This window comes from Typopeltis vanoorti, chromosome 19 (assembly GCF_054136105.1).
Source record: "Typopeltis vanoorti isolate ZY-2024b chromosome 19, IOZ_Tvanoo_1.0, whole genome shotgun sequence".
NCBI lineage: Eukaryota > Metazoa > Arthropoda > Arachnida > Uropygi > Thelyphonidae > Typopeltis > Typopeltis vanoorti.
Window position 1 is genome coordinate 65,556,771 of NC_143567.1, and position 19,412 is coordinate 65,576,182.

Sequence of the window (19,412 nt, forward strand, 5' to 3'; positions counted from 1 at the left end):
ATCAACATATCACATATAACATATCCACCTAGATCTTGGTCTTTTTCCTGGCAACCTGGCAGAGAACTTGTTTTGCAATCTTTCCTCTCCCATTCTGTTTAAGTGACCATACCACCACCTGAGATTAGCTCTGCTAACACATTCCTGGATGCCTAACAATGTCAAGTTCTTTCTTAATATCCTCGTTTTTAATATGATATTGCCATTGATGCCATCTGTTCATACCCCTAATTTTTCTCAGGATTCTCATATCTGCAGTTTCTAGTCTTTGATCAAGTGTTTTACTTCTGACCATAACTCTCAGATACATAACTTAAAATTGGCTTGAATACTGTCTTATATACAGCTAATTTAGTGTTTTGGCTAATTTCTCTCTTATTTCATATAAATTTGTTCAGTTGACTGCCTAGCATACTAGCTTTGTTGATTATGTTGTCTATTTCCATATCTACCATCTTCACTAAAAACCATGCCTAAGTAGCTGAAATGTTTTACTTGTTCTATAGGTTCTCTTCGCAATGCAGTTGATATTTTCAATGCTTCTGCCTATTTTCAGTCTTTGTCTTTTTAATGCTGACCTTCATATCATATCTATTACAACAGTTATTCAATATAGTCAGGGAATCTTCCAGACTTGTACTGGATTTATTTAAAAGTATAACATCAACTGCATAAAGTAAATTGCTGAGATTGACATATCCAATTTTAATATCAGGTTTAGTGCCACATTCCTTGATAATGTAATCCATATAGATAACGAATAAAAGAGTGTTAATAGTGTACATCCTTGTCTGACACCAGATTTAACATTAAACCATCTTCCTATACTTCCTTCAATTCTAACTGCTGACTTATAACTCAAAGACTAAGTATTGCTTGATATAATGCTCCATTGATACCGTACAACTGTAGCATTTTGAATAGCTTCTCTCTTGGCACTTTGTCATATGGCTTTTCCAGATATACAAAACTTAAATACATATCTTTGTTATTTTCTCATGATTTCTCAACTATTTGGCATAAAGTGAAAATCTGATGCTGACAGCCTCTATTTGGCCTGAATCCAGCTTGTTCTTCACCAAGCTTTTCTTCCATAATCCTTCTCAACCGTTTCTCAAGTATACTTGCATAGATCTTATCAGGAATACTCAGTAGAGAAATACCTCTGTAATTCACACATTCCCATTTATATATGGGTACTATGGGAGCTCTACTCCAATTTTCTGGAATTCGTCCCTCTGTCTGGGCCTTCTGAACTATGCAGTGCAGCCACTGTAAGACTTTTATACCTCCATACTTGAGCATTTCTGGTCAAATATCATCTACTTCTGCTGCTTTTCCACATTTCAGGCCTTTGATGGCTTTTTCTACTTCAAGTATTGATATGTATTCCTGTAACATACTGCATCCCTGTTGAGTGTTTTTTACCACTGTGCTATCACTGCTTGTTTCATTTAGCAATTTTTCGAAGTAATTACTCCATACTTCAAGGATATCTTTTTCTTCTCCAGTTTTCATGTCACTATTAATGGTGTTTAAGGAGCAATTTGGGAATAAGATGATTTGCCTTTGTGAAGAATGATATGTCAAAGGAGTGATGAGCCACCTCTTAATCACTATCTTAGATAAAGAAAGGCTGTGAATGAACCAACCATGTTGTAAGAATGCAGGACATTCAGTTAATCAACAAGATCATTTTGAGTGATCCTAAGGGTGTTAGGATAAAGAGGTAGGCCCTAAATGAGATAGATTGACAATATCAAACAAGGCCTAAACAGAGCTGCCATTCAGTGACATGAAGCTACAGTACATGCTCAGGACATACAATATGTTGGATTCAGTATGGCAGAACATTATGTCAGTTTGCATGGCTTTATTTGTGGTGTTGTATATTGGTACAAATACATTGTATTATATTTTTGCTAATTGAGTGGTAATGCAACATAAACTTTTAATTCTGGATAACTGCAGAGAATCCATTAACTCTGGTCAGGTATGTGATGGTAGCAAGGAGTTATTCAGTGTTCACCTGTGAAGGTCCACTTTGTGTAGGTTATCCATCAAGTTGGTAATGTTCATAGCTCTCCCCATAACTCTTTCAGCGGCTCTAAGAATAACATTTAAAAAATCAATCACAAAGTACAACTTTATATCAGGTAAACTTGCACATTTTATGAATAATTACAAACTTTATATGAATACTGACCAAACAAAATGCTTCTACTCACCTCAAAAGAAAAAGAGCACACTGACTTGCAAGAGGTATTTCCCACTTCCTTTCTAGAAATAAGCTTAATATTTTCAGTAAATCCACAACATACTTAAAAGGTAAAACCAACAGTGTTTCTTCTAGATCACTATAAAAAAAAAATTAATTAATTAAAAAAATCATTTCTTAGTTTCATTATTTTTCATTAATTTCATCACTAATCATTTCATTTATGTACAAATTAAACAGCAATGGTCCCAGCACTGAACCTTGCTGCACACCACTAGTCACCTGTTTTCACCTTGCTTCTGCCCCTCCATATACCACTTTTTGATATCTGTCCAGTAGCAACCCTCTTATCCACTTCACCAGTGTCATATCCATCCTCATTTGTTCTAATTTGCATTACAGAGTTCCATGTGATATTCTGTCAAACACCTTTGCAAAATCCAGCAAAATCATCGTGTAGCCATTTCATTTATCAAACTTAGCCATTACTCTATTATAAAAAGTTCCTTATTGCCCCCTTATGCAAAGAAATTAATTTGCCCTCTTTCCACTCCCTTGGAACTCTACCAGAGCTGAGACTTAAATTAAGCAGCTTAATCAAAGGCATTACCAGTTCCCTTGCATATTCTTGCAAAACCCTAGCTGATAATCCAGCTAATCCCACACCTGTATTTACATTGAGATTCCACAATATTTTAAGAACCTCCAATTCATCCACCTTTGTTCCAACATTAGTGTCTGTCACATAGGATAAAGCAGTGTTTCTCAACCTTTTTTGGATCATGCCCCACCTCAACGCCTCAAAGATTTTGATGCCCCCCCCCCCCCTCTAGCATAATAGTCAGCCAAATTCTGAAAAAGTATAATATAAATACGTATAAATATGTGGATTGCACATTTTCTAATTGCTCCACGTTGAGAAACACTGGGTTAAAGCAGTAACCTCACTAGGATGATATACCTTGCAAAGTGGTCACTAAGTACCTCAACTATTTTATCCACTTCTGTCTCCTTGCAACCATCATCACTCATTAAGGTTAATCTTCCATAGTCATTCTTCCTCTTACTTGCCACATAACGAAAGAACACTTTGGCCTGATCAGCTAGATTCTTCTCATAATCTGATTTTGCCTTCCTTGACATGGTGGTCGCCTTTCTTGCCTGACCTCTTGTATTGTTCATGAGTTTGCTGGTCACCTTTCTCTTTATATAAACCCTCCACAGCATTTTCTTCTGTAGCTCATGCTTAATGATATTACTCATCCATCCAACTCCTACTCTATTAGCCCTCCTTACCCTAGGTATACAATTTAATACTGCTTCCTCTAGATGACCCTTAACTATAGCCCATGCACTACTAACCTTTTGCTAAAATCCTTACCCTGCAGTGTTTTATGCCATGGTACAGATTTAAACTTTTTCCAAAGCATGTCATAATCACCTGCCTTATAGTTCCAAATATATCCCCTTCTTGATAGAATATTCCTCATGTTTTACAACTTCCCAAGTCAAGACTGCATGGTCACTTTCACCAATTGAAGGAATGTTGTCAACCTTGGTTATGGCTAGCTCTCCTGACCAGGTACAATACTCTCCAACCTCTAGTCCCTTTCATGACATGCTGCATTAAGTAATTATCTCTTGGCAGGATGGAACTAGAATTTATACACATAAATTCTAGTTCCATCCTGCCATGTGATTATTCTTCCTTGCAGTCTATATCTCCATAGTTGAAGTCTCCCATAATAATCACTCTAAACCCTTCACATTCAATCGCTGTAACTACATCATCAGCTATTAGCCAAGTCTCACTAATGACTATAACTTTTGACAAGGTTGCACTAATGCCAAAACTCTTCCCTCTTGTTGATGATACTTCTGGAATTAGTATATAGAAACTGCAGCATCCCTTTAGATCCCCCCCCCACACACACACACATTTACTTTCTGAATTGACTACACTATTCAATATTTTTGCTTGAGAGATTAAATTCCTCACTTGTTCATTCTCACACTCACTTGCTTCCACCCTAATTGCTTAAATTTCCCTGAATTTGCATTTCAGAATTCTTGGTGAACAAAGCTCTCAGCAGACACCCAACACCAAAACCATTCAGATGCAGTCCATCTGCATTGTACAAATCCTTCTTTCCATCAAACGGAGACCACAGATCCACAAATTCTACATCATTCCTTTTGCACAATCTATGTATAGACTCATTCAAGCAATGCTTCTCAGTTCGCCTATATCATAATGTGGTAGGAGACTTACAATCTTCACCTTCTCACTGTTTAGTTTTGCCTCTTCTAGCAACTCCTTTACATCCTCCCTCATAAAATACTTGTCGCCTCTCAAATCATATGTATCAACCAAGACCATCATTTTTCGACTATTTTGAATCCAGATGGCATAGCTGATATCATGAATTTTTGCACCCGGGAAACATGATTTTGTCACAATTTCATTGAGTCTCCATACATAAGTTTCTCCTTTACTTGTTTTTTTGTTTGTTCGGTTGGTCTTTATTATTCCTTTGGATCACCTGCTTCTTTCAACCCTACTTAACTCTTACCATTTCTGTAATTTTTCAATTTCATGCTTTGTTCTATGAAGGATAACATTTAAGCATGTGATTTCTTTATTAATATCCATTTCATTCTCCTCTATTTTCCTGGCTGCACGTTCAACATTAACATCATTTTCCAACTTGCCATTGGTATTTGTTGCATTCCCTTCACCTAACAGTCACTCACTTTTCAAACATTTAATACAAACTCTCTCTCTCTTTCTCTCCAGTTCAATTTCCTTCCACATATTCTTTAATTTTCTCAACAAATACATTTGACACACACTGAATAAAATTCAGTGTGTGTGTGTGTCAAATGCACTGAATAAAATCCCATAAATTCAAATCACCCAACAATGTGGTCTTTGCCACCATTGTTCATCGCATTGGTGCCATGCCAACAATAGCACAATATTACAATAAAAATGTTATAAAGATATGTAATACTCTAATAACACGAAAATCTACACTAACACACTACAATACACTAACTTTTTAAGGAAAAAACAATAAAACAGATAAAAAATCACTAATTCCACACAAGCACTAAATTACATGAACCACTTGCAATATAATCTCGAACCAAAATCCAAACTATCTTATATTTGATAAGAAATTATATTCTTCTTTAATCCTTTGCTTACAATTGAGTAGAGGAGTAAACAAGGATATAATTTCTTGTCAAGTATAATTAAGGGTGTCAAATATCTCCATGGTTATTCATCATCGATGTGGATCATGTCGTGAAGTAGAATTCAACTTAAAACCAAAACTGGAAACATTAATCACAGGTCTTTACATTATGCAGTGGATGTTATACTCTAAATAAATAACTTTTCGCAGATATGTTTATGCACCAAGTACATAAGTATACTTGCTTTCCAATGAACAGGTTGTGGGTTTGAATCTCCCTGTGGGCATGGATATTTATAAAAGTGTGCTCTAGATAAGCTTGTATAACTCCGTGAGTTAATTGGGCTTTTTTCCTCCCCAGGATTCCTTAATTAAATTGAATAACTGTTCTAACAAATTGCCATTAAAATCACAACAAAAAGACAAATACTGAAAGCAGGTAGAACTGCTAAAAACATTAGTTGCATCCTAAATAGAGAATAGAGCATGTTACCTATTTAGGCATAAATTTTTGGAGAGATGGCAATAAAATATGGGAATAGATAATAAATGAATTACTATATAAAAGCATTTACCTATATTTTATCCTTCTTATAGCTTCTAACATATAACGAAGTGGACAAGTAGTCTTGTACACCATCATTAATGGATGTGGTGTGTATGCAGGTAACTATAAAGAGAAAAACAATTAAATGCAGAATATATCCCACATAACTTATCAATCTATACAAAAATATAATCACTATCACATCATATTCTGAGGAAAAGGGGGGGGGGGGTAAGTCACCCGTGTACATTCTTTCTTTACTACGCAATTAATTTTGTGTCTAACAGGTATACTTCTTCAGGAGCATTTTCACATATATGCACACACACACACACACAAAAAAAAAAGGAGTGAGTAAAATTTTATTGCAAGTTAAAGGCAAAAATATAATCGATGAAAATAAAAGTAAACAATAAATAATGTGTGATAGCATACGTATTAGCTGATACTGTCATGTTCCATCACCATGAATCCTGCACAATTCTGTATATATGATGACTGATAACCAGAAGGTGCAAGATGATACCATGGTTTTTGTTGCACTGAGTAGGCATACACTGCATTTCTAATATTTCTTAGAATTTCTAACAAAATGGCTATAAACAATGTATGGTATTTTTTTTCTGCCAAAGTGCAGGATGGTCTTCATTGGTTACATGTATGTGATATCAAATTGAATGTATGTTTTCTTTTCCACACTTTAAAATGTTCTGACATGTGGCTCTCTCTGGAATGTCCTCTTTGACCCACATAGCATATGATATACGAAAAGCATAATTTGTAGACACCTGATTTCTTAAGAAGAGGATGAGGATGATTTCAGAAGATGGAATCAAGAGATTCCGTATGTTATAATAAAACATAAATCCAGTTTGATAGATCACACAACCAATAAAGCCAATCCTGTTTCTTTGGCAGAAAACAGAAATGCAGTACATTGACCCTAACTTGTTTTGTTAGGAAATTCAAAGCTCAGAAATGCTATGCATGCCTACTCTCAAATGCAACAAAAATTCAGGTATCGTCCTACACCAAGCCTAGTCATCACTCATCAAAAACCTATACAGAACTGGGCCCTGTTGTACATTTTGTTGTGAAATGTGAGAGTACCAGATAGTACTCATGCTATCATGCATTCACTATTTAGTTTTCATCCATTATATTATATCTATATAACCTGTAATAAAATACAATTCTCTGGTTTTATTAACCTCTTTTTGTTAAAAAAATGCCTCATGAAGCTATAAATTAATTTAGTTTTTTTTTTTTAATTAACAGCCTCTTGTTATTAGTTTGTCATGAGGTTATATTCTGAAATATAACCACTATCTAAGAAAAATCAAGGAATTATCCTGCACTAAATCCTGTCATCATTTATCAGAAACCACCATTGTTATATATTTTCTCTCTCTCTTAAAGATAAACATAAAGATTAATTCCAAGCAATACAAAGTGGCAAAGTTTGATCATTCTGCAAATGATATTTATCATATCAGCAAAATTTATTCTGAATGTATTTCAATGCTACTTCCTGTCTTATTAATTGATAAAGACAATAAATAGGTACCCATAATGTTGTGTGCATTCTGCAAAATGCATCACAGCATCTAGTTATTGTCATGTCTTAATAGAACTAATGTGTTCATTATTCTCCTTGTCTCTTTCCATTTTTAATTTTATATTTTTTATTCTATTATTTCACTTGTTTTAAGTACATTAACCACCATACTGGCATTGACATGCATGCATATCATTAATTAATTACATGGACAAATCAATAATTACACAGTAATTATTGATAATATTGATATAATATAACATTTGGATACTACTGAAATAACACATATGTTTATAATGCATACTTTTTCACTTTCATCCTTATTTTTGCTGTACTGCTGCAATTTTAGTGTTTCCTCATGATAAACCTCTATGGCTTCCATCAACTGTTCAGCCTGTGTGGAAAGAATACACATTAAATAATGAAAAATCATCAGGAGATATGACAGAAAATGTGTGAAAATAAATGCTATCAAGCGATATCAGAAAATTCTATTGCTTGAATTTAAAAAATTCAAGCAGCAGAACTGAAAGATTGTACTATTCGGTTTCAAGGGAAGGAAACATTTGCACTAACTTCATATTCTTTAGGACTCAAATTTCTGAATGATTCAAATCATTAAAAACATTTTAATTTTAATTTCTGAAATAAATGCTTAAAATGTTTCTTTCTATAAAGGAAATAATCTCTCTTGAAAATCTGTACAATATCTTTTTCTTTTCTTTCTATGAAGATAACAAATGCAGTTACAAATGTAATTTTATTTAATTTTTCATGACTGTCTGTGCTATAAAGTAATAAAACTTACTTTACTTGATGTAGACAAAAGCATTAATTGTTTAAAAAAACACTTGAAATCATCAAGAAAAAAATTTCCATAGGATTATTTCGTAAAAATGATAATATAAATATAGAATATTTAATATTCATATTTCAAAATATGTTTTTTTTTCCTGAATGTAGGATGTAACTTTTTGTCTAATGGCACTGCATGTATGTACTGAATGAATTTTTATTTTATTTTACTTTTTTTTTCTTTGTTTTTAAAAAGCATTTAAAAAAAATGATTATTTTTCATTAATTTCATGATACATTTCTTAATATAATAGTACCTGAGGCAAATAAGGCCCACCTTATTTAAAATTTGAATAAGTTAGACAATTGTTTAGATTAATTGAAACAACAGTGTTCATATTAAAGTTTGTATTATCACTAATTAAAAAAAAAAAAAAAACACAAATAAGAACAATTCTTGCAGTAATTTATATTTTAACCAAGTCTTTAAAAAACACTTTTAGTGAGGGCCTTATTAAATCATAATAGTTTAATAAAGCCTTTGAACAAAATTAAATATTTAAAAAAGAATATAACAATTATTTTTAATTATTATTAATTTTAATCATAATTATTAGCTTAAGAACAGTCATAAGGGCATACAAATATGCCACATTCTTCTTTGGTGAGACCAACACACTCTTCGTGGTACCATTTAAGACACCGTGTGCACTGCCTCATATCAGCAACCTTTTCTTCTCTGCATCCATGGCAATACTACCCCCTCTTTTGACACTCTTTGTTCCTTTATTTATTTATTTATTTTTTTGGTTCTTCCTGTTTTTTAGTGGAAGCTTTGGTCACTCTGTGGTCCTTATAATTTAAAAGCTTTTCTTCATGGTGTTGCCTTTACAACTGCATAATTTGCCGTTGGCATTAACTCCTGAAACGATGACTTCAAAGAGTTCTTTGTTTTAGATTTGCCAATGGAATCTCATCATCAGAGCTAACCGAATCACAAGATGGAGGATTAGGACATGTTCTTGTAGCTCATGCAGGATTCAAAAATTGAGCTTTACGTTTCGAAATTGTTGTGCTTCTCTTTAAAAATAACTTCAACCAATCTTTCCCTGAGAGGCCACTTTCTTTATTGAAGTTATTTCTAATTTCATTTTGTTCGCAAAATATAAAAGTTTGTCTACATATAGATTTTGAAGTCAAAGGGACGCCAATTGAAGCAAACTTTACTATTCTTTCTACCAAGTTCTTCTCTTGTTTTTTTTTGTTAGCACAGTATTTCTTCCTAATCTTTTCATCATCTTCTCTGTCTTTAAATAGTTCCTGAATGTTCTTCTAGGTAATCGATAGCGTTCTGATGCTGCACGTTGTGATAGTTGTCGTCTTTGCGCAGCTTTCATAGCTGCTTCTAGTCTTTCATTAGTCCAAAGACCTCGTTTCTTCTTAACTTCTGACATTTTCAGAGGCTTTAGCAATAAAATAAGTAACTATTATGAGCAATCACCAAAAAATAAAATCATAAATTATAGCAGTTTAATAAGGCCCATCAACAAATTTACTGGGCCTTATTAACCGCCATGAACTAGATTAGATAACATCTATTTTCACGTAAAATATGAATTCAAATCAATTAAAACATTTTTTTATCATAAAACTGAATGTTGAAAGAACAATGCAAAAAGACAACATTTTTGAATTATTGCGGCATAATATTATTAAACGGGAAGACACAACCACCTCCCACAAAGGTCTAGGGCAAACTGACACAATATAGTCGCTAGATAATATGCTGCCACTGATTTGCCATTGTATTGCGTCCTTTGTGTGTGTGTAAGAAACCAAACCGGCACAACTTACCATAAATATGATTTTTTTTTAAACGGGCCTTATTTATCTTGTTGTTATGTGCACCATCCAGTCATTTTTAATTCTTGGTGATCATGTGAACAAAGGCTCTCACTTGGTCTTTTGTCTTTTCTTTCAGTAGCTGTAAGTTCAAGTTGGTAGTTACTTTATGTTGTCCATCTAACTTTTTTGCAGTCTTTTTCTCCTTCTCATACCCTCAATCTTCCCAAACATAACTGCCTTTTCCAATGATTTAATCTGTTCACATAACTTGTCCAAAGTATATTAATTTCTATTTAGCAATCACTACCTCCAAGGAGCATTCTGTATTCATTATTATTATTATCTGAGACCTCCAGGGAGTCAAGGACTCATCAAGGGAGGCTATAAATCATCCAAACAAGGTGTCATACCTTCTCTTAAATTCATTCACACTACATGCACTCACTACTCCTAAAGGCAAACTATTCCACTCACTCGCTCACTGCTCTCTGGGAGAAAAACCTAGCTCTTACCACTTCTTGACTGTGAACAAACTTAACTTCCGTGGATGCCCCCCAATGTCCCCCCCCCACCTTCCATATAACAAAAAATTTCATCAGACAATATTCTCCTCTTTTTCCAGTGAACAAGTCTCCTCTTTCCTGTTAACCAGAAAATGAGTTTACTCCTCTTTTTCCTGTTAACCAGTCTGTAATCTGTATATTTGCAATCTGTCCTCATAATCTAAATCCCATAATCCAGATATAATCTTTGTAACTCTTCTTTGCACCTTTTCCACAGCTTCTTTATCCCCTTGGAATCCGGGAGACCAAATCTACACACAATAATCCAATAGATGTGGTCTTATCGAGGCCTTATAATGAGGCAAAATAACTTCATTGTCCTTACATGTCAAGTTCGTTTCAAGATCGCAGTTATCATGTGAGTTGTATTTGCAACTTTTGCTATGTGACCTTTGAATTTCAAATTCCTATCCACCATTACAACAAGATTCCTAGCCTTTTCTCTTGTAGCATAAGCCCAGTAATATAATATGCCACTGGAAATCTCATCACCAAAGTGCATAACTTTACACTTACTAACATTAAACTGGAGCCATTTTCATTTGTCCAAGTTTCCAGCCTATTCAAATCCAAACTTTATACTTTCTAAAAACTTCTTATTAGTCATTCTGGCAGTCCATAGGATTCTTAATAGTCTCCCCACACCTATAATTCAAGTGAATCAATTTGCTTTCTCCCTTTATTCTTAATGATCCAGCTTCACATCCATACAATACTACTGGAAATACCATTGCTTTGACTATTCATTTTCAAGCCCTTACTAACATCTCTATCTTTCAAAATTTTTGTCAAGCTTAACACAGATATTTTTTGCCATGGTTATCCTATTAATTTCATCTTCACATTGACCATATGACTATCATTTCTTATTCTGAACCCCAGTAAATCATAACTTTCAAGCACCTCTACTTTATCTCACTCAATCATAATTTCGTCTAAGTTGCCAGAAGCCATCACTTTTGTTCTGCTGATGTTTAAAATTAAGCCTGGCTTTGTTGCTTTCCCTCTTAACCAAAAGCATCAAATGCGCCAGATTTTCCTTAGTTTCTGCTATGAAGGTTGCATCTTCTGCATATTTTTTAATGAAAACTCTTACTACACAGGAAAAATATATATACAATAAAATAAATAAAATAGTGCCATAAGACATATGTCATTAGTGTTATATAGGATTATGCTGAAATAACCAAGGTTAAGAATATATCCTGCTTGTTTGTTTGTGTGCATAGGGAGAATTTCGGTCAGTGTAAGACTGCCTCTTTGGAACTGAAAATTTTACTCTCTCTATATTAAATGCTAGCTTAGTTTGGTTGATCTCCACCAATGTGAGATCCTAATGCATGGAAGCAAACTCATATCCATCCTATTTATTAAATTACTCTGGATTTAGAGAAAGATGTTGAAAGTTTATTTTTCACTTGGTTAGACTATAATAAATTTGAAATATACCTGAAAGTATCTTGCCTGGTGTTGTACTACCTTACCGCAGTCCTGAAGATACTTTCAGGCACAAACTTTGTGTGCTCATACTTGGATAAAGGATTAAACTAAATTTATTATAGTCTAACCAAGTGAAAAATTAAACTTTCAACATCTTTCTCTAAATCCAGAGTAATTTAATAAAAAGCTGGCACACTGTTTGACAACTCCTATAGGTAGAGATAACCTTGCTAATGCTTCTGCCTGGTATCTCCACATGGGCCTGGCTCCCACTGAAGAGGCCTCAATAAAGGTTGAAATTAGTCTGGGTAGTGGCCCTTCCCTTAATGCATAACATTATACATATCTGCAAGGAGATGTGTTTTGCATTATAGGAGTGATGTTAGCTTGCTCCACCTTTGCAAAGAGTTGCCTGGTGTTGTCCTACCTTACCCCAGTCTCCTGAAGATACTTTCAGGTGCAAACTTTGTTTGCTCACACTTGGATAAAGGATTAAACTAAATTTATCTTATCCATCCTATTCCAAAAAAGGGTGATCGAAGTCTAGTGTCACACCACCGACCAATTGCCATCACCTTTACCCTTTCCAAAATAATAGAGAAAGTCATCAATAGCCAACTCCTCCACTATATAGAGGCCCAAGAATTAATCAGCAACCACCAGTATGGATTCTGTCATTCAAGATTCACAGCAGACCTTGTAGCTTACATCACCTACCAATGGACATGTACCATGGAAAGGTTTGGAGGAACTTGTGATTGATGACAAAATGATTCTAAGGAATGACGATGGCAGAGAGATAACCAAATCAGCTGAAATAGTAGAATTACTAAGCAAACACTTTGCAAAAGTATATCATCCAGGCTGTGATATTGCAGGAATGAGAGAACGAATGGCTGATACAGAAGAATGAAACGAGGTGAATAGTATATTACAGAACCTTAATGTAAATACATCTGTGAGATGGATGGTATACCAGCTCGAGTCTTACATGAAGCAGCAAAGGAATTGTCAGTTCCCTTGACCATATTATTTAATTTAAGTCTCAGCTTTGGGTCAGTCCTGAGGGGGTGGAAAGAGGGGAAAATAGTTCCATTGCATAAAGGAGGTTCCAAGACTGCTGTTGCAAATTACTGACCAATCAGCATATCAGGAATCCTTGTCAAGGTTTTGGAAATATTACTCAAGAGCAAATACAGGAATGGATAGATGAAAATGGGATACTCTAAGAAGGATAGCATGGTTTTGTGAAGGTAGATTGCCTTAGTAACTTGGTCACGTTTTATAGTATAGTGAAAGCTGAACTGGATAAGGATAATGGATTTACAGTGATACTGCTGGACTTTGCTAAGGCCTTTGACAGGGTACTACATGGAATCTTAATCAGTAAACTGCAACACATGGAGGATGGATATAGGGTTGGTGAGATGTATAGGAGGGTAGTTGATGGAGAGATATCAGAGAGTAGTGAGTTCAGGAGTAAAGTCCAAGAGAAGGCCTGTGACTAGTGGCGTGCTGCAGGGTTCTGTTCTTGGACCACTGCTATTTAATTTGACAGGATACCACATGGAATTATAATCAGTAAACTGCAGCACATGGGAGATGGATAGAGGATTGATGAGATGGATAGGAGGATGGTTGATTGAGAGATATCACAGAGTAGTTTATTCATTAATAATATAGGAAAGGATCTGAGAGAAACTGTTCATTTATTGGCTGATGATGCCAAGTTGGGTAGAGCAATAATGAATGCACATGATGTCAAAATTTTGCAGGATGATTTGGATAGATTGGCATCTATCCAAAGGATAGATGGAGTCTGGGCTAATGAGAATGGATGTCAGTTTTAATGTAGCAAAGTGTAAGGTTATGCATTTTGGGGTGAAAAAATTAGCAGTAATATATCACAATGGTGGAACTGTACTCCAGGAGGTTGACAAAGCCAGAGATTTGGGTGTATTGGTGGATAGGGAGTTGAAGTTTAGGGAGCACATAGCAAAAGTGGCTAAATCAGTTCATCAGATCACTTGGTTACTGAAGAATACTTTGACAAGCAGAGATAAGCAAGTTATTGTTCCTCTTTATCGAGCCTTGATAAGACCCCATCTTGACTACTGTGCCCAGATCTAGGACCCTGGGTTTCTTCTTGATGGGGAGGAGGTAGAGAGGATCCAGAGGCGAGTGACCAAGATTATAGCTGGTCTATGGAATGAACCTTACCAAGAACAGGTTGAACAGCTGTGGGTTACAGAAATTGGTCGATAGGCGGAAAAGAGGTGATATGATTGAGACATTCAAATTACTGAAGAGTTTTTAAAAGATTAATTCAGGAAATTTTTTAGGACAGCTCTGGTGATGAGAGAACTAGGGCCATCCATGGAAACTGAGCAAGAGTGTAGTTAGCAAGGGTGTTAGAACTAGGATTTTTAATTGGAGAGTGGTGAATGCGTGGAATAAGCAGCTAGAATTTGTTGTGGGTGGCATGACTGTAAATGAATTCAAAGCAAAGTATGATAGATACGGTGTGAATGCCGAATAGTTGTTCTTGATATGATGTTTAGGGCCTCCCTCGATAAGTCTAAGAATTCCTTGGAATTACCCGTAATAATAATAATAAGTTAACATTTGTCTTCTCTCTCTCTCTCTCTATTCCCATAACTTAATAATTAACAAATCACCATGAATCCTCAATAAGTATACATACACTCTCCAGTACAACTACTGTAACATTAACTGTTCAGAACTTACATTTGTGTTTCACATACAGTCCTAACAACTTGGACAATACTTTGCCTTTCTTCCTGGGTGTCTATAATCTGGACAGCTCTTGGTGGTTCTGCTGTGGGTGTTTTCCCAGGACAGTGTAGATTGATTCTCCATCGGTAAATTGGAATCATTGTTGATGCCAACAAAATCCACATGTTCATAGCATGTCCGGCAGCTACTGGAAATACATCAGATGGTAATGGCCTCCTAGATCTCCCCACCCCCCCATTGCTTGGGATCACACACCTGGAGCCAAAGTCTTGACATGAACAAAACTGAGAGAGAGCTCTACAAGCTTAGAGCCCTTTTATAGCTCTGTTCATTCTTGTTCTTTGGCTATAGTTACCCGGATCTTCTGCGTACACGATGACGTCACTTGGGCTACCTTCATTTTTGGCAGCAACTTTCTACATTTGTATGACCTTTTGAACTTTTGTTCTTACTGGGTCAACCATAATCCGGGCTAATCCCTTATTTTCCATTACACATAGACATCCCTATATACAACTTTAACAGTAGAATTATTACATTTGTTTTAAAACTTTATAATTTTTGATTTCTACATGTCTTAAAACCTATGTAAAAGTGATCGTGAAAGATTTTTATAAAAATCTACCATGAGAGATTTACAGAATTCCCAAACAACTACAACTTGCAACTCTTCAAAAAAAAAAAAAAAAAAAACTTCTATCTCAGTCCTCGTCTGCATCTCTCACATGGCACTGATGTAGGTTCTTGACATCTCATGTATGGGATCAATATGATGATTGATTAGTTTCCTTTCATCCATACGGATGGTAGGGGCAGCTATACTAGGGAAGTGACTATGAGCAAGGTGGTTTCCCACTGCCTTCCTTGCCAGGGATAAATATATATATATATATATATATATATATATATATTTATATCTATATATAGCGCACCTGGGGGGCTCCCACTGGCTACTGAGCACGTCCCCTAGGTGGGGATAGCAGGAAACCCTGACTACCACTGTTGGATATCAGGGCAATTCTGAATATTTTGAAAAAAGAGCCATGGACCAGTGGTTTTGGGACTGGCGATCCCATGTGAAAATATTGCCATTCATCAACCCATAGCAGGCCAGCAGTGAATATATGGCCCAATGTTTCAAGATAAATCAAACAAAATAAAATGGCCCTCATTCTCTAGAGGCCAGATTGTTACTATCTATGGCAGCAAGCAGTTAAACATGAGGGCAGAGGGTGCTAAAAATCCCTCAGGTAACCAGATCACACTACCATTGGAAACTAGACATTGGAACTTTAAACTGTAGGACTCTGAGCAGTGAAGCACAGCTAAGTGAACTAACTGAAGAGCTAAAGCAACTAAAATGGGACATCCTCAGACTGTGTGACGTTAGATGTAATGGTGAAGAAATTCTTCAATTAAAAACTGGAGACATGTTGTATTATAGAGGCCAAGATAAAGAAAGAATCAGTGGAGTTGGATTCATGAGCAACAAAAAACTTAAGAACAACATAGTAGAATTTGACAGTATATCTGATTGAATAGCAAGTTTTTTGTTCAAATCTCAAAAAAGATACACTCTTAAGATCATCCAAGTATGCACCAACAATAAGTCATACTGATGAAGAAATTGAAGCCTTCTATCATGATCTATCCCAACTTTACAATAAAGGAAAATATCATTTCAGAATTATAATGGGAGACTTTAATGCTAGAATTACAACAATCAGATGAAACCTCAATAGGAAATTTAGCACCCTTGCTTCTCTATCATCTCTAATGACATATCCATGTCATGAGAGATGATAGAGAAGCAAAATTAATAGAATTTGCAGAAATAGAAAACCTACATATCATGAATTCTTTTTTCAAGAAAAAAACACATAGGAAGTGGACATGGAAAATTCCAAATGGAAAAACTAGTGAAATTGACTTTAACCTCAGCAATAAGAAAAACATCTTTCAAGACTACTCTGTTATAAACTTACCTTCAACATTGGAATTGACCATCGTATGGTACACAGTAAAATCCAAATCAACTGCCAAAAAGAAAGAAGAACAATGCTTCGAAGATCAAAGCAAAACATAGATGTACACAATTCAACATTAAAAAAGATATATTCCAACATGAACTAAACAATAGATTTAAACATCGTATTATAGATGACAATGCTGATCCATCAGAAAGTCATGACATTATTACCCAAATCCTTTTACAATACTCACTTGAAATAGCTGGTACCACAGAACAGAAACAAGACAAAATTTCTTAAGGAAAAAAAAACAGTTTATGAAGAAATGAAACAATCAAATGACTTACAGAATAAAATTGAATAAGCCAAAAAGCAATTGATGAACAGCAATAAACAGATGGTTGCAGTCAAACTACAAAATGGGATCATAATCAGAGATAGATATGCTACAGCAAAAATAATTGAAGAATTTTACTCAGTATTATATCAGGATGATGACGTCAACTATTTCATAGTTTTCTTCTTTGTTTAATTCAGATTCTACCAGAAGTTATGTGGAGCATCCAAAGATTGCAAAATGGAAAAGCTGCAGACGAGGATGGGTTATAGCTGAACTTCTAAAAGGGGTGGAGAAATGATCTACAAAATCTTAGCAAAACGATTAACCTTATGTCTGAAGAAAAATTATGTATCAAGAACATGGAAGAAGGCTACCCTAATTTTGATACATAAAAAAAAAGGTGAAGTAGAAGACTTGATGAACTAATGACCATCAGTCTATTATCGGTGGTTTACAAAATGTTTACAAAAATCTTAGCTCATAGGCTTGTACAACTCTAGACCTAGCAAAACCAAAAGAACAGGTGGGCTTTTGAAGTGCTTTAGTACAATGGGCCATATTGTACAACAGATTATTGAATGGTGTGATGAATATCAATTATCATTATGTCTTGGTTTTATTGATTATGAGAAAACCTTGGATTCAGTAAAAACTTGGGCAATACTTAAAACATTATGAAACCAACAAGTGGAGAGAAGCCATACATTAGGACCATCAAATCAGCATACACCAATGCTACAGTAGTAATTCATTTCAATGGAAACATCTCTATTGGAAATATAAAAAGGTATAAAACAGGGTGACACAATATCTTCAAAATTATTCACAGTGTGCCTAGAAGGAATATTCAACTTTCTTGATTGGGAAGGGAAAGGTCTCAATATAAATGGAAGATATTTAAGCTATTTACACTTTGCAGATGACATAGTTATTTTTACTTCAACTGCACATGAATTATAGACTCATATCATGAACTCCAAATTGCTAGCAAAGCAGCTGGCCTAAAGATAAACCTAAAGAAGACCCAAGTTATATTCAATAGTATTTCTAACCAAAAATAATAAAAATCAATAAAGATGAAATTAAACAAGTAGATTATTACATATACTTAGGACAACAGATACCAATGGAACAAAATATCATGGACGAAATTAAAAGATGGACGATGCTTGGGTGGAAAGCACTTGGAAAATTACATTCAATATTCAAAAGCCAACTACCATTATGCCTGAAGAGAAAAGTTTTTAACCAATGTATTCTTCCTATATTGACATATGACTGTGAAACATGGACACTAAATGCAAAGAAAATTCAAAAATTAAGAACACAATTTAGTATGGAAAGAAGTATATTTGGTATCATAAGACTGGATCACAAAAGGAATACATGGATAAGAAATCAAACCAAAGTCTCTGACATAATAGGAAGAGTGAAACATCTGAAGTGGCAATGGGGCTGGGCATATTGCTCAAAGACAAGATCAATGATAGACAAAAGAAGTGCTGGATCGGATTCCACAAGAGGAAAAACGATCACGACGCTGACCTGGTTAGTGTATCCGCTCTCCAGCCAAAAGGTTGCATGTTCAAATCCCGCCATGGGCATGGATGTTTGTTTGTGAAAATACTAGTGGTGTTAGGTGGTGGTCGGTGGTAGATGGCGTTGATGATGAAGGTAGTTGTGGCTGGTGGAGATGGAGAGTTGTGGAGTAGATACCCTCCCTCGATGAGTCTTTGGACTCCCTGGAGGTGTTATGTAATAATAATAATAATAATAATAATAATTCATGGTGAATTGATGATATCATCAGATTTTCAGGAGTGACATGGGAAAGGAGAGCCATGGACAGACAGTTTTGAAGTTATCTTGTAAAGCCTTCATCCAGAAGAATCAACAATGGCTGATGATAATGATATATAGCACAGTGTTACCACTGCATTTTGCATTGAATGAAGGAATAGGGAAGCATGAGAATGAGATTGAGGAGTTTTAGTACACATGGATAAAAATTTGGCAATAGAGACATGGAATATAAGCACATGACCTAAAAGAATGTTCAGCCAAACTGGCTAGGCCCTTATTATGTTTGTATCACTTGAGTCTCAACTCAGGAAATACCACAGGAATGGAAAGAATGTATGATAGTCCTATTGTATAAGGGTGGTGCAAAAACCGATAT

General features: G+C 35.1%; 1 protein-coding gene across 2 annotated transcripts in view; it reads right to left on the minus strand.

Moving 5' to 3' along the window:
• LOC150096200 (WD repeat-containing protein 3-like) overlaps positions 1-19,412 on the minus strand; it is a 301,884-nt gene that overhangs the window by 24,556 nt on the left and 257,916 nt on the right. For both annotated transcript variants that reach the window (XM_090408833.1, XM_090408834.1), the window contains exons 22-24: positions 7,828-7,917; positions 5,994-6,088; positions 2,229-2,357 (exon numbers count right to left, since the gene is read on the minus strand). In XM_090408833.1, coding sequence (XP_090264959.1) covers positions 2,229-2,357; positions 5,994-6,088; positions 7,828-7,917 — 314 coding nt within the window. The remainder of the gene's footprint in view (positions 1-2,228; positions 2,358-5,993; positions 6,089-7,827; positions 7,918-19,412) is intronic.